This window comes from Engraulis encrasicolus, chromosome 14, assembly GCF_034702125.1.
Source record: "Engraulis encrasicolus isolate BLACKSEA-1 chromosome 14, IST_EnEncr_1.0, whole genome shotgun sequence".
Classification (NCBI taxonomy): Eukaryota; Metazoa; Chordata; class Actinopteri; order Clupeiformes; family Engraulidae; genus Engraulis; species Engraulis encrasicolus.
In genome coordinates, this window is record NC_085870.1 from 15858397 (window position 1) to 15881290 (window position 22894).

At 43.1% G+C, this 22894-nt stretch overlaps 1 protein-coding gene across 2 annotated transcripts in view; it reads right to left on the reverse strand.

The window, feature by feature from the left end:
• nisch (nischarin) overlaps positions 1–22894 on the reverse strand; it is a 34205-nt gene that overhangs the window by 2295 nt on the left and 9016 nt on the right. Inside the window, exons 7-25 of one of the 2 annotated variants that reach the window (XM_063215071.1) lie at positions 21762–21857; positions 20747–20899; positions 19833–19901; positions 18985–19170; positions 18472–18600; positions 17407–17520; positions 15480–15708; positions 12927–13039; positions 12550–12626; positions 10499–11150; positions 9473–9778; positions 8169–8405; positions 7152–7651; positions 6663–6834; positions 5508–5658; positions 4759–4887; positions 2582–2743; positions 1459–1631; positions 149–414 (exon numbers count right to left, since the gene is read on the reverse strand). In XM_063215071.1, coding sequence (XP_063071141.1) covers positions 149–414; positions 1459–1631; positions 2582–2743; positions 4759–4887; positions 5508–5658; positions 6663–6834; positions 7152–7651; positions 8169–8405; positions 9473–9778; positions 10499–11150; positions 12550–12626; positions 12927–13039; positions 15480–15708; positions 17407–17520; positions 18472–18600; positions 18985–19170; positions 19833–19901; positions 20747–20899; positions 21762–21857 — 3914 coding nt within the window. Of the gene's footprint in view, positions 1–148; positions 415–1458; positions 1632–2581; positions 2744–4758; positions 4888–5507; positions 5659–6662; positions 6835–7151; positions 7652–8168; positions 8406–9472; positions 9779–10498; positions 11151–12549; positions 12627–12926; positions 13043–15479; positions 15709–17406; positions 17521–18471; positions 18601–18984; positions 19171–19832; positions 19902–20746; positions 20900–21761; positions 21858–22894 lie in introns of both variants that reach the window. The other variant, XM_063215070.1, reaches the window with a different exon arrangement.

Consider the following 22894-nt stretch of genomic DNA (forward strand, 5'->3'; position numbering starts at 1 on the left):
AGCTAGGTGGTGTGGTGAATATTGTGTGGTGATGTACAATATTGAAGACTATAAACAGTACTGAATACCAATGATATACTAAAATACAGATGACATTAAGTTCTATTAGATACTAGATTCCCACAACCAAAAATAACAAAATACATACGTCTGGTATCCCATGAGCACGCGGTCCAGGTCGCGGATGCGGCGTGCGTCGGCCAGGCGGTAGCGCTCTCGTTGCGGCGGCTCCTTGGCGAAGTGCGGCAGCGGGTAGCTGATGTGGTCCTCGTCCAGCAGGAAGACGTCGGTGGCCGTCAGGATCAGCGTCTTGGGCACCAGGACCGGCTGCGGCGACGCCGAGGAGGAGGAGGAGTCTGGAGCGGATCCCGACCCTGACCCAGATCCCGACCCAGGTCCCAGGGGGCTCTGGAGCTGAATGAATGGACAAATAAATGACTTTATTTCTTCACGCTGTTCTTTATCCTTGAACAACATGTGATGAACAAGGTTCATGAACATAGAGAAAAAGGGTCCCCAAGTGAAGCTAACTGTAAGCAATAACATCAACCTGCATGTGCTCGTCACCATACGGGAATTATTTTGGCCTAAGGACCGCATTAGGTGTAGAGTAGACCAGTGGTTCCCAACCTATGGGTCACCAAAGATCCACGGGGGGTCGCGAAGCCCTCTTGATTTTAAGGGGTTTCATTTTAATACCATATGTAGCCCATGTTGAATAAATGACAAATGCATAGAAGCAACAAAATTTAAGTGCTACATTAAACATTTATTCTGTTTTTAAACAAAGACGAATTGAGGAATACAATGACAACTAAAATGAGTTTCCGCAGGGAACAGAGCGTATCACGTGACTCCCTCTCATGCGGGCGCTGGGTCACCAAAGCTTACAATGGTAAAAATATGGGTCCCTGAAGAAAAAGGTTGGGAACCACTGGAGTAGACCATTGACCGAAGGGCTTACCATCGCAGCCTAGGCAACTTTCACGAGTCAATAATTAGAGATAGTGTACACTGACATACCGTAGCTTGTCAGCTTTGCCATTCCTGCACATTATAATGAAATGTCTTTAGATGTAACCTATGTACTTGATTAATCTTAAACTCCCAAGGCCCCTGTTTTAGGTAGCCATTTTAAAAATGTTGAGTGCATTTAAAAGTCGTCTCTCTTGTTAACGCTCTGCACGCCACATGAAATTAGTCAGCGGGCTGCATGTGGGCCTGAATTTGCCCACCTCTGCCATACGGTATGTCTAAGTCCGTAACACATCATGATAAACAAAACCATCAGCGTACAACACTTCAACCAAAACACACACACACACACACACACACACACACACACACACACACACACACACACACACACACACACACACACACACACACACACACACACACACACACACACACACACACACACACACACACACACACACACACACACACAAAACCTACCTGTACTTCAAACACCAGCAGGTAGAGCAGGATGTGGAAGGAGCGCGGGGGCGAACCCTGGCGTCCGGCCTTCCGCTCGGCCACCACGAAGGTCAGGTCTCCGATCTCCTCCTCGCTCGGGTACACGAACTTCACCTTGCTGGAGTGCACCAGCTCGTAGTTCTCCATTTTACCTGCAGCGAAGACAGGGGGAAATACATAGTCAGTGTAGTCACTACTATATTGTTACTACTACTACTATACGTACATGTATTATCAGTAGGGGTGTAAATAATAATCGATGCATCGATCCTATGGCTGACGATCGAATCGAATCATATCGCATTGTGGGGTGTTCTTAAAACACACACCTATGCACTGGTAAATGGTCAAATCGCATCTAACAATCCTGAATTCAAGGCCCTGGGGCAATAAAGCAGAGGGTATTACAGAGATTTTTGCCGTTCATGGGACATCTGGTAGAGGGCCCTGCATGACTTTGAGGAGACTTCTGGCTGGTGCGGACTAAGCCCTATCGACTTTCTTTCTTTGTTTCTGTTTTAACATCAAAATCAAACTGCCTCTGTGTATGAAATACGCTGTACAAATACAAGTACGTACATCTGACCCGCCTGACTATCTGTGCTCATGTTTTCAAAATGGGTGCAAAAGTCTCAGTGATATGATTTTTTAGATTTCAGTACGAATAGGGATTCGTATGAGCAGGGTGTTGCTGCCATGACAGCACAACACTCCTGAAAAGTCAGAGAATGAGTGCACGTCAGTAGCACAGGTGCTGGAATAACACAGAGGGTAACTGAAAGGAAATGATACAGGTCCCCAACACTGGTTTATGCTCCCAAACAAAGTTTAATGGCACAACATTTCCGGACGCTCAGTTGCTTTGATGAGGGACTGTGCGCCTGAAACGTCGTGCCATTAAACTTTGTTTGGGAGCATAGAACAGTGTTGCGGGCCGTAATAATTTCCTTTCAGGACCACACCTCGAACCAGTGCATAGGTGTGGTTTTGTTTCCAAACTCGACGTAGAAGTGTCAACAATGAATTATTAGATTTCAGTACGAACAGGATGTTGATGCCATGATCGCCCTACACCCGAGTCCCTGACCAGTGCATACAGTACCTGTGGTTTTGTTTCCAAACTGGGCGTAGAAGTCGGAGTCCGCGGGCTCTGGGGAGGGCACCTTCTCCAGCAGGGACAGCACGGTCATCAGCTGCTGCAGGAAGCGATGGGTGCCGTAGCTGTCCCTACTCAGACAGCTGATGATGTGGTCTGCAGACTGGCCTGGACACACCACAGAGGCAAACACAGGATTCATTATTATTATGAAAAACACTCACCACCATAGGGCCTTTGATGCCATTGTTATTAAACTAAAGACAGGACAGGACAGTGGACAGAGGACAGGAGATGGCCGAGGGGGGGCGTGTGTGTGCGCATAGGATAGGTAAACGACCTCAGGCTGGAATCGAATCTGGGTCCCAGGCCGGCATAACGTTGCAGTGCTCTAACTGCTTCAGTCACAGCTAAGGCCATAATTCATTATTATTAATTAATTGATTGATACATTATTGAGGAGTGTACTCAAGTTCAGTCTCCTAAGGGGGCGTTGTCCACTCTGTCTTCGTGTCTTTCTGTGGCGCTTGGTGACGGCTTGCATACAAGGCCGGTTCTGGCTTATTTGGTGCCCTAGGCGAGTTTGAGTTCTGGCGGTAGTAAGCTTAACTAAATAGCATCAAGAACAATAACTGTTTTGCATCAAATGGATTTCTGGTTCTTTTGGACAGCCGACCAACACATCAGATTGAGTCGCATGAAAGTACCTTCACTGTGTGGTGTCTTGGATGTAATGGTGGCGGTGCCCCCAACCCCAGATGAGAGGGAGGTTATCAATGTGTTTGAATTGTAAAATGGAATTGAAATGCCAGGAGAGTGATACAGTACATTTGCATGTAAAATGCATGTGTAGACAATAGGCCTACCAAGGAGGTCTGCATTGATAGCCTATCTACACTACCTACAGCATCACAAAGCATGGCAGCATAACAATTTTAATAAGATACACATTTGTGCTGTCTATGATTCCAAACCAATTTCATTTCTGGGCTGGAAATAGTGGTGCATTTGTGAGTAGGAGAATGAGAAGGGGGCTATCTATGTGTTTGAACTGGAGGGACAGGGTGAGAGAAAGGGAGAAGAGCTGTCACGCTTTTGAATTTCATAATATACAAAATATAGTAAATAGCCTCACTTGTCTGCAATACTAGCCTACATCACTCAGCATGAAAACATGCTGTGCATGGTTCTGTTACATGATTAATGAAGGCCTATGTCATTCTGGTCTGGAAACAATGTTTTTTAAAGCTTACAACAAGCAGGTAATTCATTCAAGTGGATGGAAGGAGATATGGCAGCTAAAATTGTTTTAAACATGGCACCAGTCTTACTTTACATTGCTTGTCAACCTAAGCAAGTATTATGATGTCAGGTGGGTGTTAGTGAGTAGGCTACTAACAGCTACTTTACTGGATTTCATTGCTTGGCATACTTGGCTAATGTTAGCATGCTAACTAGCGATTTCTCAGATCAAAAGCAAAGCTCTTTTTCCCTCTAATTCCAAACAGTAGCCTCATAACTATTAGGCTTTCCATTATCACAAACGGTTGCTGATTAAATCACATAGTTCCAAAACACCCTCTGCAACTCCTGCATCATGCAATGACTGGTTGAATGAGAACATAACAATTCTCCACCCAGCAGAGCAACACTGCTGTTGGCGCTTGCCCTCTGTCTCTCGAGTGAGTCTCCAAAATTCAAAATATATCGCACGCTGTCACTCGTCCCGCCCCCTTTCTCAGGACTGTCTGTTTATTGGTTCACAGACTTCCCAGAGACAGTTGAAAGCGATATTACTATTGGCTGAGGGGCGTTTTGCCGTGAGGAGCGCTTTCGCCACGCTTTGTTGATTGCGACTTCATAAAAAAAAAAAACATATCGCAAAATTACGCATCGGAGAGCGCCATTTCGGCGCTCCTTCTTCACATTGCGCTCTAGGCGACCGCCTAGCCGGCCTATGCTTACAACCGGCCCTGCTTGCATAAAATTACCGCCATCAACAGTGCCAAGGGAACTCCATTTACTCTCAACCTAAAGTCTCCAAAGGTCTCCTAAACAAAGGCCTCCAAAGGGGTGTTCACCTGACGCCACAGGGATACAGGAAAAGTACGGGCTTGATGTATCTTACTCTGATAGGAGGATATCTGGTGTCAGGTTGACAACATGTAAGCAAAGGGACTCACCAACCACTCTGAAGTACTGGTCAAACAGGCCCACGTTGACACTGTGCAGGTCACACAGCTTAAAAGCAAAACAGTAGGAGATGATGAAGTCGGTCTCTGCTATCTGAGATGGCTGCCAGCTCCAGATATCTAAAGAAAAGCAAAGGACAGTTGATGTACATATTGGCATTTAATACAAACATAGGATCCGTCTCCCAAAAAGGTAAAATAGCCTAATGACTCCCAATGGCAACTGAGGATCCCTATACAAGTCAGTGCTCCTCTCACCTGCCTCCTTCTCAACCTCAACAACCCCCCTAGGCCTCTCTAACAGCCGCCACAGGGGCTGTAGAGGTGCTGTTGGAAAACACCAGTAATACGGTAAGTGTATGTGCATACGGTAACGATGTTGAGTCTCACATGAAAAAATCGAGTACTAAGTGCTAATTATTTAACAAAAAAATTAATACAGACATATTACACTGGGCTATCACAAGCAAAAAGAGTCAAGGCGACAGTATAGTGCAGGGTTTGTCAACAGGGGGCGCTACAGACCCACAGGGGGCGTTATGGAGCCCTAGGGGGGCGTTGAGAAGGATACAGCTGAGAGGGGGCTTAGTTGCCACTGGAGGTGCATTAGTTTTAATTTTAATACTAAGGAGGGCGTTGGTACGTTTATGATGAGGTCCAGGGGGTGTTTTTTCAAAAAATGTTGCAAACCACTATAGTGGTATGTGTGCCGGTAAGTGCATTATGAGCGTGAGTCTCACATGCTTGGTCGCTGAGTGTGGAGGCGGTGTCGTCCAGTATGAAGTAGAGGGCTTTGGTAGAGAGCATGACACAGGCCGCCATCTCCACCTCTGGGGACTTGTAGAACAGCACTGAGGACCACAGGATGTGCTTCAACTCCTCATTCTCCACCTACAGACAAACAATATTAATTAACACGTTTATTGACAAGTAAATAATGATCTAAACAATATTTATTAACACTTGGTAAATAATGATCTAAACAGCACTAGCGACCACAGGATGTGCATCAACTCCTCATTCTCCACCTACAGACAAACAATATTTAACACTCAGTAAATAATGATCTAAACTATATCTATTAACAGCTATAGAATTCATTATCAATACAGCACTGATGACCACAGGATGAGCTTTAACTAGGGTGACCATCTCCATGACAGCAAAAAGCAGGTCATATTTTTGGAGCGGGGGTCTGGGGGTCCTCCCCCAGACAAAATGGTGTTTCTTAGATGCAATTGCATGCATTTTAATGCATTTTAATGAAGTAGGTGTCCGGCTTAATGCTGTGCCGGATGCCGGACAAGGCACTAAAAAGACGGACGGTCTGTCCTAAAGATGGACGTCTGGCCACCCTAGCTTTAACTCCTCATTCTCCATCTGATGCTTTACAATGACATTGTACTGTACAATGCCATGAGTTTAAAACACAAAGTGCTGAAAATATTTAAAACAAAAAAAAGCAAGCTGAGCCAGAATGATCCCTCATCATCATGCATAGTACATCACAGCAGGTATTGGCAGCCTATAAAAACCACCAACTAAGACTTCTGTCCCCAAAAGCCCCTAAATCCTGATTGTTTACTGATGGGCATGGCATTACCATTTTTGCTCAACGACCACTGTGGCTAGTGGTTCACTAACCATTTAGCCTTTTTGCTAGGCATTGTTTTGTTGTTAGATTTTTTTTGTTTAGAATATTCTTGCATTAAAATACAAACAATTTATGCCACAGCTGTTATTTGTCACACTAAAACATACATTACCAATCAGTGGCTAGTGAGACTGAAATTGTTACTAGTTACAAGTTTTACCAGCATTTGGCAGGTTGGCAGGAGTCAATGTCAAGGCCTGTTAATGATGTATGACTATGTTTTTTGAGAACAATACATTACCTCCGCAATGCTGTTGTGGAAGAAGTCGACCAGCTCGTCGGCCTGGAGGTGTGAGATGTAGAGGAGGGAGGGGGAAAGGGTGAGGTGCGTGGGGCTCTGGTTCTCCTCCGAGAGCTTCTGCAGCAGGGTCTCTGATGGATAGTGCACCGAGAGAGCCAACAACGGCTTCTTACTGGAGCGGAAATAAAATACAGTTTATGAAAACAAAGGAAAGTAGTACGTACTATTAGTACAGACTCCTGAGGACTCTGATGAAGACATTAGTCTTAATGCTCTGAAAAAAGAAGTAGATATCCGTGTGGCACCAGATTTTTCTTCCTTTTTATTTACAATACAATTCCTGCTAGTCTTTACAGCTCATGTATCTTTTTTTATTTTGCATTTGATTAGGATCCCCATCAGCTGATCTTACTGGGGTTGACACAGAAAAGTCGTTTCAATAGGAACAGGTGCTGTCTAATCTCCATCCTGTTGTATTGGAGTACTCACCTGCTCTTGTGAGCTCTGCGCGGTGCTTCAGCAGCTGGTCGCGGTGACGAGCCGCGCCGCGCTGTGTCCCTGCTGTGTCCGTGTCCGTGTCCGTGCTGCTGCGTGGCCTTGCTGTGCAGGAACGCCACCGTCTTGATGTCCCTGAGGCCGGCGCGGTACTGGCTGAAGGTGCGCAGGAAGAGGAACTTGTCGTGGGGCAGGATGAAGACGGCCGTCAGCTGCTGCGAGCCGGCCATCAGCGCCACCATGTGGCCATCGTGGAGACGCACATGCGGTGACGATGTCGATGTCGATGTTGTCACCGCAGCCACGCCTGGAACCAATAACGACCCCAACGCGGATGCAGATACCGGTGCCGGTGGTGGTCCATTGTGACTGGGGCAGTAGTCCTGCTTGGGGCTCAACAGAACCGCTGACAAGGGGATTCGGGTCAGGCGTGAGCAGCATCGCGTCCCCTGCCCCTCCGGACCGTCGTGCTCCACCAGGGACTGGAAGTCCACCTTGATGACACAAGACGTTAGTTTTTAAAAAGATGTCTTAGATAAGAAAAAAGGCACAGTCACAATCGTGTGTTTCAATCCTTGAAGAAGGCATGACTGCAAAAAAATGTGCCTGAGTTTTAAACAAGGTTTAATATATGACCAAGCTTAGACAAAAAAGTCTTATTAATGTTTTGTAGATGAGAGTAGCTAGGAGGTTTTTTTTTATTGTTTATGCATCACAATTATGTTAACCAGTTAATTGTCAAAACCTGTTGGTGGGTTTGATATTCCTTAGAGATGGTGACAGGAAGCGAGTGGGACAGAGAGACGGGGTGGGAACGGGAAATGACCCCGCCCGGACTCGAACCGGGGTCCCCGTAGGCATGCAAGCCCAAATGTGGTTGCTTAGCGCGCTGCGCCACAGCGCCCCCCGGACTAAGTGTTTTTAATGAATGCATAGAACTGACAGACCCAAGTCTAAGCACCTCAGTGTTGGCTTCCTAATTTCTAACACTGGATTGTACTGTATGTCTACCTTGAGTACACAGAGGTGGCGCGGAGTGAGGAAGAGGATGCAGGGCACAGAGGACAGTCGCTCCTCCTCACTGCTGCTACCATCAGTGGTGTTGGTGTTGGGATCAGGGGTGGTTGTACCAGTGGAGCCCCCTGTTGGTGTGGGGGTGGAAGTGCACCAGTGCGAGAGGATGTCTGCGTGGGGCTGCGGATGGCTGACGGGGCCGTGGGGGTCCAGGAGGTGAGCAGCGTGGCCGACCTTTAAACACAAAGTCACACAGACAGACAGGGCTTGACATTAACTTTTTCGCTTGCTGGCCACTGTGGCTAGTGGTTTTCCCGAGTCACTAGCCATCCAGCTATTGTACTAGCCACAAATTAGATTTTTTTTTTTATCATGACGCTGTACATCTAACCTCAGAAGATGAGGTGCTTAAAGCAAGAAGATGAGTGCATGGTATTCCACATGGAAATAAAACAAACAAATAGAAACTGAGTAACTCAGCTTTTTCTTGACCTTTAAGTCAAACGATTGATACACAAGGGGCAAAGTGCAGAATATAGGCTATTCTGGTATGTCATACCATAGGATAAGCTACCTGCCAAATTGGCTAGTGACACTGTTACCAGCCACAGCCAAGTTTTACCAGCATTTGACCGGTTGGCAGGTGCCATTGTCAAGCCCTGCACACAGAGTTACAGAGTGTCACTCACTTAAACAGCGTCATACTGTGGGATACGTGAATGATAAAGTGTCTACTACTCTTACATGATGTCACACAGAAAAATGAGCAACAATACATAAACTATGCTTTTGGAAATGATTTGACACTTGAAAGAGTAAATAATTGAGTTTAAGAAATAGAAAAAAAACAAAACATCAAGTATCAAACTAGGTGCCCACAATGACGTGACATCGAAAAAATAGCATTTGGCAGATTATAGAAGTGCTATGCAGGGGTCCGTTTCTCGATTCTTGTCATTGCTAACCGTCTTAAGACCCTCTTAAGACGTAACACCATTCCCTTGGATTTAGTGGTGAGCGTCGCTGTTGAGAGAGAGTTGAGTCGCTCTTACGAAGGACTTTGCTAACGGCGATAGCAAAGACGCCTTCGAGAAACGGACCCCTGGACTAGAAACTAAAAACAAAAACAATTTCAACAATTTGTTTAAATTTAACAAAAAGCCCTTAAAATACATAAATATTACACTGGGTTCCAGCAATGATGTGACAATGAGACATTGGCACGGTGTCCAACGTGACTATTATTTTAAAAATAACTATACTTTTTACTACAAACATGGACAAATGTTGTTGTGACGCACCTTGACGGCCCCGTCGCTCTCCTCCCACTCCCAGGAGTGCAGGTGTTGCCATAGCAGCTGTGTGATGGAGAGGGGCCTGGTGGGCGCCTGCTGCTCCAGCTGGGCTACCCCCTTTACCAACAGCGTGCCCACCGCAGCATGCACTTCCTTCAGGCCAGCGCTGTCCGCAAAGAAGTGCCAGCGGGTAGCATCGGAGCCAGAGCCGGATCCGGAGCCAGAGCCAGAGGCCAGTCTGAGGGAGAGGCAGGTGTCCGGCACACAGAACCACAGCGCCTCTACCTGGGCGTAGGGGGCCACCAGCTCCACCTTATAGGTACAGTAGGTCATTTTTAGTAGTTTACTTCACCTTAATATCCTCTGGGATTATGTTACTCTAATACTGTAATGTACATCAAGAATGTATGGTCCCCATTTACAAATATCATCTTTTTAAATGAGAACTGGCATCAAGTATTCATTACGACTGGGAAATTGACACTTTGCATACATAAAACAGGTGGATCTTCTCGGTGTCCGCCATTTTTAATTTTCAGTAATGGGCATCTTTAGCAGAAAAACTTACTGTACGTTGGTCAGACCAGTAAATATTAGTTTATGACTTTGTAAATATTTATGAAAACACCAAATTTCAGAATGGGTAGCATAGTTGCAATGCGCAGCATAGATGCAATGCCTACTCAGGCCACAATCTTACACAACTCTTAAGAAGTTTAAAAGATTTATTGGCTTTGTCAAAAATGTGAAGTTGAGTCCAATACTGAGTAGTAGATTTCCATTTAAAGTGAATATAAAAAGAGAAACGTGTTTTTTTCTAATGTTTAATACCCACCTCCCCAGTCGCACTTTCTGCCATCAGTGCTTGATACACCCCCTTAACCTTACCTTTTGCCAAATATTTGTCTTCTTCTTAATCAACCTATTTATAAATGTTTTCTGCTTAATCTAACTGTTAAAACACAGTGAGCTGCATGTCTTGTATGAATTGTGCTATACAAATAAAGTTACTGTATCATTGTTATAACCCACCTGTAGGCCCTCCAGCAGCTCCTCCACACCGGCCGGTTGCTCGTTGCCACGGAGCCGGAACACCACCAGGAGACGCTTGGTGAGGGCCAGGCAGCAGGTGAGATGGCTGACTCCGCCCCCAGAGCCGCCCTTCCCCTGCACGCGGACGCAGTACGCCCACAGCATTTTAATAATGTCCTGGTCCGCCTCCTCTATATCCTTCTCCACCACCTCCTCCTCCGCCTCCTCCTCCTCCTCCTTTTCCTTCTCCAGCTCTTCAGTGGCCTGGCCTTCAGCATGTGGAGGATCTGGAGGAGAAGCAGGGGAGGAGGAGGTGGGGGAGGAGGAGCAGGGGAGAGCAGAGCCACCACCGTCCTCCTCAGTGCTGCAGTTGGAGTCGGGCCCCATCTCGAAGTATCCGTCCTCCCCGGCGCCGGTCGCCGTCGTCTGTCCGGCTTCCTGCTCGCCGAGGTCAGAGGTCATCGCTAGGGCGTCGCCGTGGAGACCCCAGCCCCCCTGGCTGGCTTCCTGGGCGACTTTGGTGACGAGCGCGGAGAGCTTGTGGGCGAACTCTGGGCTGCTGGCGGGGGAGTAGGATAGGAGCCAGCAGGGCAGGACGTGCGTCTGATGCCCATCCGTACTCAGCCTCACACTCTCCGTGCAGCAGGAACAACTGATGGAGGAGTAGAAGAGAATATGTTACGGTGGAGAAGAGAGGAGTGTAGAACAGAACATAACAGTAGAGGAGTGTAGAATAGAATAGAATAGAATAGAATAGAACAGAACAGAAAAGAGAACAGTGGAGAAGAGAGGATTTCAGAATAGAACAGAATAGAATAGAATACAGTAGAGTGGAGTAGAGAGGAGTGTGGTGCATAGTAGATAGAGTAGAAATAGTAGGGTAGACACTTCATGACTTGTGTCCAATAGCAAATGTGGGTCTCGTTTAGCATATATGCAACTAAGATCAAACTCTTTGCATAATACATGTTTTGTTAGGAAAATTATAATACAAAAGGAAGGGGGCGCTGTGGCGCAGCGCGCTAAGCCCCCCATATTTGGGCTTGCATGCCCACGGGGACCACGGTTCGAGTCCGGCCGGGGACATTTCCCGATCCCACCCCGTCTCTCTGTCCCACTCACTTCCTGTCACCATCTCGGACTGTCCTATCAAATAAAGGCATAAAAGCCCCTAAAAATATATTTAAAAAAATAATACAAAAATTATAATACAAAAGGAATAGCGTAGCTAAATTATGTCTGGACTGGACCTGTTACCAGATGTATTTGTATGGAGATATTCATAATGCCATGCCATAACCATAATGCTACCCCCTAGTGGCAACATATGGTCATTTCAGCTCTCCTCCATTTTAAAGAGATTCAACCCCAGTACAATAATAATGGCGGTGGCAACAGCTGTTGTCAATTAAATGGCAAAGTGTAGACCTACTTCATGATGTAAGATTAAGTTTAAAATGTTTAAAGGTTCAAATGAAACTTAGAAGGATCAGGAAGCGCGCTCTACACCTTGTTGTCTAATACTTTACACTGGGTGCTTAACTTCGTCAATGAATGAACTCAAATCTCAAAAATATAATGAAAGCATACACTTGTGTAGAGAAGCTATCTCAATTCTTCCTGTTACACCAGCTAGAGTGTAAATGGATGCTTTTAAAAGGGACACTGTGTGAGATTTTTAGTTGTTTATTTCCATAAGTCATGCTACCCATTCACTAATGTTACCTTTTTCATTAATATTTACCACCACCATGAAATGCTAAATATTTATTATGACTGGAAAAATTGCACTCTTAATACATGAAAAGGGGGATCTTCTCCATGGTCCGCCATTTTGAATTTCCAGAAATAGCCATTTTTAGCTGCAAAAATGACTGTACTTGGACCATACTAGAAAATATTTGTTTGTTACTTGGTAAACTATCATGAAAAGGTCCAATTTGGCAATAGGCGACACAGTTTCAATGAGCAGCATAGTTGCAGTACCTTTTTTGACCATTTCCTGCACAGTGTCCCTTTAAAGAAATCTAGAAAACAGGCAAACAACACACCTACTAGTATTGCACTTGAGATCCTCTTCAGAGGGCACTTCACAGGGAAGACATGAGTCATGTTCTTGGGTTGTAACCTGCAAAAGATATATCACTAAAATGACATGACAATCAATCGTGTTGATGCATTTATATTTCATCACACTTGAATTCATACTGAAATATTTATTCATGGAAAGAAAGCAACTCTTGGACACACAACAATGCACATGGATCATCACATGAGAAGCATCTGAAGAAAAACAGCATAAAACATAACAATGGTTTTCCACAGCTCCTTCCCCAGCATCAAACATTAATTGCCAATTGAATATTACCTGGGGTATTAATTGCCACTTAAATATTACCTGGGGTATTAATGGCAAATGTATTATTACCTGGGGTATTTTCTCACAGGAGGTGGTGTTTGTGTTCCAGCATTTTGGGGAAAGGTCAGAATCCACGAGAGTCAAATGTTTTTTGTTGGCAATGGCGTCATCTCTTAAAACTACTTCTGGAAGTAAAGACATAAAAACAATTATTCATTCTGAGCCAGAGAACAATTAACCATGATATCGTTGCTGTCGGGCGGAAACCGTGTATCTCCACTTTTCATGTTTTTTTTGTTTTTTTTACTTACTAATTTATAAATCACTATTTTCTGAATAAATAAACATTACAACTTTAAAGTTGGTTATTAAATAATGGAGACTAGTAATGGAGACTAGTAGTACTCATTTATATTTCATAATGAATAAATAAATGAATATGAAATAATATACAATTAATCAAAAAATGGTGGAGATAAGAGGGTTCTGCTGGACAGCGACAAAATGTTAAGGCCTAAGATGCAACGCAATTTTGGCTGCGTTTACATGGGCACTTTTCATTTAAACAAACTGTTAACATGGGCAGTTTCCTTGTTCACCCGGTTTATATGAATGTTCTAAACCACGTAATATGATTTGTTTAATATTTAAACTGTTTATATGTAATGAGATTATTTGATTGTTTACTGTACATGATTCAAAATTAATCGGTTTAAATATTTCATCTGATTTAAAGTGCCAATGTAAACGTAACTATTTATACACATGCCAACACACTACCAATGTTCTCTTTTTATATGATGCAATAAAACAAAGCGTGCGCTGTGCATGCAATGGAAGTAAGTGTGGGCTTTTTATGCAATTACATTACATTACATTCAGTGGACACTTTTACCCAAAGCAGTTCACTACTAAAGAATCAGTAACGCTCAGGCATCATAATCAATGGCTTCGTTTACATGAGATATTTAATTCTGAATTAACTCCCTTTAATTCTGAATAAAGCTTAATTCCGCTTCGAAAATGTCATTTAAACAACTTTGAAAAGATCAAAGTAAACTCGGTGGAACTATTTAATTCTGAATTATTCATTCGGAATGAAAAACATCATGTAAATGTAGTGAATGACAGACAGGCAAGGAAGCTAATCTCACAGTGGCAGTTTAGTGAAGTGGTTTGTTAGTAAGATTTAGTAAAAGGTTTTCTGGGTACTTATTAAAGAGGGGTTTGCTTATAGTGTGCTCAGCATCAACATACACTATTGTGTCTGCCAATGGAAACTGCAACTAAGGACTTGTGTGCCAGATTTGACTCGTGTGTCAGATGCCGTATGGTCACTACTGTGAAACACCTTCAAAGTATTCTGCTTTCTCCAGTTCCATTTGGCAATAACTGAACCCCCTTGTATAACATGACCTGGATGAAAGAGATTCTTCACGCTCATATAGCTCAACCAGTAGGATGTCATTTAATGTGTGCCTTACAAGTTCTTTCTTGAATTTGAATACAAGATGTTCCTCATTTGTATAAATCACAATCTGTATAGGTTGACTACTCTAAAAAGTGGAACTGTGACTGAGTGTGATGCACAAAAACAACAACTGCAACAAAGAAAATGGATAATGTCAGCAATAGCCTACTTCTTCATTCTTTCAACAGAATGGATCTATCCGGGCAAGTTAGCAAGACACCAGTATGCTGTTTCTGTGTCATCCATCCAAATGCCTATACACAACCACATTGAGTTGGCATGCTTATTCACACTACAGCAGCATCTCAGTTGAGGTTTTCCATGCAGCAGTTAGTAGAAATGCAAACCTTTTCCAGACAATGACAAATGAATGAGGAAAAAAAATACCAACTGCGCTACATGAAGTTTTTTGTTTATACCCAAAATCTCTGCCGATGGAAATTCGGAATTTCCATTCCTGGCATTTACTCATAGAAATCAAACTGACGACTCAGACAACTATTTTTCATCCCTTCTGTAGAAGACAACTCACTTCAATACTGCTTACTACAGCAGGATAGTGCTTTGTAGCTAGAACACGTTGAAGCATGTAGAACCCTAGTTGAGAAACAGCATCAACTTGCTTGCTTAATTGTGCAGCAGTGACCTGGCCCCTGGTAGCCCACACATCTTCACTTGTTCACTACATGATGGGGATACACTGTAAAGCGGTGCAACTCGCACCCTGTGTAGTGTGAACCATGCAGAGTGGTACTAAAGAGATGAAGCTCCTGAGCTGAGGAAGGAAACCTCTTTTGAGCTTCAAAAAGAAGACCAGTTGCTCATAACAACTTTTGCCAATGATGGGGACAAATAAAGATCTCCACAGGCATGAACAAGGGAACATTTCATTAGAAGCCGAAAGTCTTAAGTAAACAAGATTTTTTCATCCAACAAGTTCCAAAGCGAAGCATATGAACAACAGTGGAAAACAGTGACATGCACAGTGTATGTCTGACATGTATGTGAAAAAGGCCCACTGTACAACAGTGCCCCACGCCCGATAGACAAACCACACCCCCCAAAGTGATGTGATGTCATGTGATGTCATGTGATGCGGCATGCAGCAGATAGGCCCCTCCCACCCGGCAGCGGGATACATACATGATTACCTTGGCTGCAGCTGGCGGAGTGGGCAGTGAGCGTGGGAGGAGACGCAGATGCAGACGCAGACGTAGACGCAGGAGGCGCAGGGGGAGCAGCGAGATTAGAGGAGGAGGAGGAGGAGAAGGAGGAAGAGCAGGGAGACCCTGAAGAGCGAGGGAGGTGGTGCGACAACATAGGTGGGGTGGGCGGCACTCCTCCACCACCACTGTCTGCCTGCCTGGAGTCCTCACTGATCTGACAACGACAGTGACAGGAAGGATAGGGAGGGACAGCGACAGTGAAGGCCATTGCTTTAGAACACGGCGGGTTCACCTCACCACCTTCCCACCACCACAATACCAGAGATTCTTTAAGTATATAGAGATATGCCAACATAATAGGTTGCTATGGGCACCTAACGTGACCAGGTTCCGGTCTGCCTAAAGGGGCGTGTCATAATGCTCCTAGCATTGAATAGAACAGTCCTTAGGTCTGCCTAGGTCTGCCTAAAGGGGTATTTCCCCCCTTCCCCCTTGCAATAATAGAACCCGGAAACAATGGGCCAATGGAACCTCTCTCTCTCTCTACTCTCTCTGACAATACTGTACTGTACAGGGCTTGACACTGGCACCTGGCAACCGGCCCAATGCTGGTAAAACTTGGCTGTGGCTGGTAACAATTTCACTGTCACTAGCCAATTTGGCAGGTAACTTATTCAATGGTATGACATATCAGAATAGCATATATTCTGCACTTTGCCCCCTGTGTATCAATTGTATTTAAGTTCAAGTTTCTATTTGTTCCGTTTCTATTTGTTTGTTTTATTTCCATGAAAAAATCCCATGCACTCATCTTCTTGCTTTAAGCACCTCATCTTCTGAGGTTAGTACAGCATCGTGATTAAAACAAAATGTGGCTAGTAGAATAGCTGTATGGCTAGTGACTTGGGAAAACCATTACCCACTGTGGCTGGCAAGTGAAAAAGTTAATGTCAAGCCCTGGTACTGTATATTAGAATAAACGTGTGTATACAGAGGCGACACTAGGGTCAGCTGGGGGCCCCAAGCAAAAATTCAAAGGAATGAACATTTCAAACAAAATGGTCACTACTGTAGTAAAGTATGAGCTGTTATCCACCATCTACCGTAGGAGCTTGGGGGCCCCAAGCGGCTGCCTGCCTTGCCTAGTGACCAGATACGCCTCTGAGTGCATGTACTGTACGTTATGACTGAATTTACGTCACTAACGAGTCACATGAATTACGTACGGCATGATTGAATAACGACAGTTCAATACCATACCATCACCAAAACCCATCAGCCCCCACCAAACCCCAACACCCGATAAGCGGTTTAGAAGACATAAGAGTTCTGACACAACATTTTCATTAGTCATTATTTCACCATTAACTAAGTCTACCCATTGGGTTAATACAGTCTGTGTTAATTAAGACAGTGAATTAAGTAAGGCAGTGAATTTATAACTACTATACAGAATCCAGTGAACTTGAAACGCCTGAGCCGAAAAATATGCATGCTTTATTACACGCACCAGTCAACGGATAACAAATGTCACATTTGCGGCCTGGTTAAAAATGATGAAGTACCATAGGCTACTAGTCACTGATCATAGCCAAATTCTATGGTTACAAGTGGCCTCTGTTGCTATGCTACAGTATGGAACAGTTAAGGATTATATTTGGTCAGTTAAGCAAAAGCTGTGAAGCAGCAATAACATTGTTTTTTAAATTTTATTTCAAGCAGCTGTTTTAACTGAGATAATGTTTAAAGAGGACATCATCACAGAATTAACCTTCAGAGCTTTGTGTCAGAATTCTGCACTGCATTACTCGGCGTAGGGTTATTCCACAATAATGACATTTCAAAACAGTGTGACTATAACACAAGCCATTGGGAGCGTCACTCCAAGTGCTCCATGGAATGTATTCTGTACCTTCTTATCATTGTTGGCCATCCTGTCTTTTGCTTCTTTGGCTTTCTGAATGGCTTTCAGGACCTCCACTGTGTCCAATTCCTTCTCTGTGGTTACCGTGTGATCCAGACAAACCTTGTGATAAAAAAAACAAACTTTAACATATAGAATAGTATTATCCAAATTTCTTTTTTATGGCTGGGTGCATATTAAAGTCGGGTTAGTTATAGTATTGACACTTAATCAAGTATTGAGGGAAGGCAACTTATAGTTTATTTTAGTTGTATAATGGCAACAAGATCCATTCATTTATTCATTAATTCATCCATTCTTTCTGTCTGTTGGCAAATTCTAACTCTAAAGGAGTGATTCTAAAGAAACATGAAAAACAACACCCAGGACAGAAAATGCAACATTTTAGACCTTTATCAGGTACAAAAAGGTATGCAAAAGGATTACTTTCAAACTGAAAGTTGAAAGTGCTTTGAAGCTGCATAAGACAGTTTTATATTGTAACGATAAGTTAAGTTGAATCAATGATAAATTGCTATTATGTAACAAGAGGTAGCATCACCAGACCTAGAGAATAACTGAAAGAACAGCTGAAAGGTAAAACTAAATTATTTAACTGAAGTAGAGGTGTAAAATGAGCTTATTCCCAGAAATGGTACGGCATTGCCAGAGATTTTTCTAGGTTCTTTCCACTATCTCTGGTATAACTTAACCCATTTTAGCGCAAGCCCTTTTTGGGGAAAGGTGCCCTCTCCCTAATAAAACCTAAGTATCAGCCTCCGAAGCACATAAAAACATTAAATAAGTTGCATTTAAAACCTAGAACCTTCATTATCCACTAGAATGTGTTCATTCAGCTCTAACATACCCACATTTTTCATAAAACAGCTCAAATATCAAGAACCTGAATGCAGCGTATATGTCGCTCCAGGACACAATGGGTTAAATGGTAAGTTAACTCTAAAGAGGGTGGCTTCTAAAGAAACACGAGCACTCCAACACATGATGTGTGCTTTAACACTGCATATTATACAACACATGATGTGTGCTTTAACACTGCATATTATACGGTACCTCTGAGGCTCTGTCCCAGAACTGGGCCAGGACTTTGGTCCTGTAATCTGGAATGATGCACATGGGGTTGTTGGCCAGGGAGAGCTTCTCCAGGCATGGGAGGAGGCCGATGGGCTTAATCTCCTCAATCTGTGGAGAAAACATCGCAAATAACAGGACAATTAACGACCTACAGCACAAACAGATTGGAGATACATTTCAAATAATTGGCAAATAACAGGACATGAACTACCTACAGTACAGGCAAATTGGAGATACATTTCAAATAATTGGCAAATAACAGTAACTACGAGAAGATTGACACAGAGAAAGAGAAAATACCAAATAGAAAATGTTATCAAAAGACAAGGAGAAAAGACAAAGAGTATGTGCCACAAATTAAGTTATTTCTGAGTCTATTTTGAGTATCTTCGTTTTTCGTTTTGTTTTGTTTTTTTGACAAAAATATGTCGGATCTGTCTGCTGACTATGATAGAATCATAGTATCGACCTCAAGATCAAAACCATTTCTACCTGTGCTAGACAGTTGCTACTTAAGTCCAGGTTGACGAGTGAGTATAGTTTGTTGAGCCCTGAGAGTGATTTGATCTGGTTTCCAGCCAGGTTGAGGGTTTTAATGTTGCCGAGCTTGGTGTGAACCCCCTCCAGAACCGTCAGGTTGTTGTAGGACAAGTCCAGATGAATGAGGTTGTACAGGTGCTGTGGACAAACAAAGAAATACAGCACATCATAGACATGAAGAGAGGATCCAGACATCATTCTTTCCCGTTTTAATCCAAGATGTTAACCCATTTTGACCTGAAAACGCCTGCTAAAAAGGTCAGGTTAAAGTAATATTAAAGGGACACTGTGCAGGAAATGGTCAAAAAAGGTACTGCAACTATGCTGCTTATTGAAATTGGGCTGCCTATTGTCAAATTTGATCTTTACATGAAAGTTTACTTAGTATTAAACAAATATTTTCTAGTATGGTCCAAGTACAGTCCCTTTTGCAGCTAAAAATGGCTATTTTTGGAAATTCAAAATGGCGGACCATGGAGAAGATCCCCCTTTTCATGTATGAAAAGTGCAATTTTTCCAGTCATAATGAATACATAGAATTTGATGCTGGTGGTAAGTATTCATGAAAAGGGTAACATTAGTGAATGGGCAGCAAGAATTCTGGAAATAAACAACTAAAAATCTCACAGTGTCCCTTTAAAGTCTGAAAGTGATACTATAAGGATAATGTAAAATCTTTTACCAACAAAATCACCCTTTCAAAAGGTAGAAAACATGAAAATCTATTATTTTATCTAGTGATACATGCTCAAAAATGTTCTGCTAGTACACAAGGCCACACTGCACCCAAATGCACATACCTGAAGATTCTCCACATTGGGTAGTTGATTGTGACTAAGGTCTAAGAACTCCACTTGTGGGATTAATTTCTGAAAGAAACACAAAACTAATCATTAGGTGATGTGGATTTAACGATGTAAAGGTTATTGACACCAAGAAGAGGGAGCAGGTAAAACCACCTCAATAGAAAAACACAAGAAGAGTTCTCCACATGCATTCCACTATAACAAGGGGCCAACCAGCACATGCGTAGCAGAAGGCAAATGTAAGGGTGGAGTAGGGAGAGCAACCAGTACAGTGACATTTTTAATTACATTCTACTTCAGGCGTCACCAGTGTGGTGCCCGCGGGAGCTTCTGAGATGCCCACCAAGGATGTTAATAAACAGTCATGACTACAAGGTTTTAGTCACAGTTAATGCTTTTTTAAATCGAGTAGCTCTCAGTAGACCTCGGGTAGCCCTTGGTAGCTCTCTGACCCAGAAAGGTCAGATTTGGAAAAAAAATAGTTTAAATTGCAGAATCGATGTCAAAGCATGACTATATGCGAGTCACCACTGTTGTCTGCAACAACTGTCATTTTCAAAGCTTTTCCCTTTTCTACACTAAATTTACGTTTTGACTACGTCACATTTCCCACTATCCAGTTTAGTCCGGCCGACTGGAAGCTGGGTGAATATGAAAATCCATTCATATACAAATGTAGCTGACGAAATGTGAAGCTGATCGGAAACAGACATATCTACTGAGACTCAGGTTAGTAAAGTAGAGGGAAGTGGGGAGAAGGCAACCAGGAAAACCCTACAGTAAACAAAACCTCTTTTTCTGTTCCTCTTCGGCGCTTCTCCTACCATGGTACTGGTCAAAAGGGTTCAATAAAAAATAAAATAAAAAATAAAGTGTGTACTACCTGTATGTGGTAGAAATTCACTCACCACAGACTCATCAATGCACATGAGTTGGTTATTGCTAAAGTCTAGCGTCGTCAGGGACTTCCAGACGGGGATGATGGCTGTGACAGGGCAGTCTGTGTCCACTCCTTCAGGCACCCACTGAGCAAACTCGGACGCTTCCGGAACTATTACATCCTGGGGGATAGATGGGTATGGAACGTACGTAAATAAGCATCATGTGACCTTATGTATTCAGCATGTGTTATGCATGGTTTGAAATACAGTATCAGGAAAACAAAATCACTTGTCATGTGAAAAACAGATGTCTATGCGGCAACAACAGGCAATTTCTTGTAATCATAAATATACCAAACTGATAACGTATATCTATACACCATCTATTTGTTCCTAGACTATAAATGGACATTTATTGCAACGATGGATCATTGGGGCTAACAGTTTAGTGTGGTTATACTATATACGAATATAGAGTTTCACCCAGCCATGCCTTCTCAGCACAATTAAGTCCACAAGATCTGCAATCTAAGTATATAATGTTGCTAACACAGTAAGATTTTAAGAGATGGAGGGCTGCTGACAGACTTGAGCGGGCCCAGGAGAAAGTCATCTGCAAGTGACCCCCTAAACCAATACATTCAATGTAATGAGGACCCAATTCTAGGCCCCCTCTCTCCCTGGGCCAACTGACCACAATGTCCCTCACCGCCAGCTTCCCTGAAGAGATGTGCAGATTAGCAGTGTACCTTACCTATCTGCGTATTTGAAGTGTTGTGAAGTGACTTATCTGCTCATTTTCACATTAGGTTCGATACGCTACAAAACTTTTGTCTTGTGAAAATCTGCCCTGTCTGTCTTCATTAAAGGGTCAATCTTTCTTTGGTGCATGAAATTTATTTTTGTACATACATTTTCATTCGGGAGGGTTTTAGCTTTCATATGAGTGACTTCTGAAGCCAAGTGATTAATTGAAAGTCAGATTATTAGCTGTTATTCCACACAGATGGATAGGTGACAACTCTTTTGGAGACGGCTGTACCTTCATTGTTGATGTAGAGCGATGCACACTCAGAGTTGCCAATGAGGGTCTCAATGATGGCAGCCCAGTGATTTTGGATGAATCACAGTCATCGATCTGCAGACAAATGAAAATATAGATCAATAGAAATCAAAATATAAAATACAAAATATATAATATATAGAAATCACAATAGAAATCAAAAGCAATATCATCACCGACAGCTATTACAGCTGATTTATTAACAACCATAGATATTATTATTATTATCATTACACAATCATTATTATTACATTAAACTTAGCTAATGTTTTGTCCCGAGAGGCTCAGTTATGTATGTAAACATTAGGCCACAGCAACACCAGCACATACAGCATAAATCTCACTCAATATCATCACCAAGGGCCATAACACCTGAATAACGATTGCAAGGTCATTAAACATGTCTATTATAGCCATAGATATGAACACAAGATGCGGTGTTCAGCCTTTTGGCAGGGCCCAACCTTATTTCATCAGTGCCGTTATTACAACATCATTTTCACAGATGGTATCATACCGGCACCGACAGAATAATGTTCTGATCGCCTTTTCACCAACTGATGGCAGCGTTATACCGGGTAAACATTAGTGGTGTGGATTGGCACTGCCCTCACGATCCGATTCGATCACGATTCGGGAGGTAGCAATTCGATTCGGTTCAATTCTATGCGATTCGATCCGATCCGATTCAATTCTACAATGCAATGCATTACATTTCTACTGAAAGCAAAGCAAATGTTTAATCAGTCATGATGAGGCAATACAAGTAGTCAGATACTGAGCAACAATTTATTGGCTGTTTTCTGTATCAGTCTGTTTCAGTCTGTATCAGTCTTGCAATGTTTTGAAATGCTTTTATTTAATTTAACATTCATTTGCTCCCGAAATATCCATGGAAGTAATTGAAACTTAAAAAAATTGCCGGATCGATTCTGGAACTTGCCGGATCGATTCTGGATCGTTCATGCCCCGCATTGGATTGCATCGCCGAATCGATCATTGCTGACACCACTAGTAAACATGGGGGCGATCTGACTTCAGCCATTGGTTCCAATACAAAGGAGGGGACAACGCCGCATCTAGTGTTCATGTCTACGGGTTCTTGCCATCAT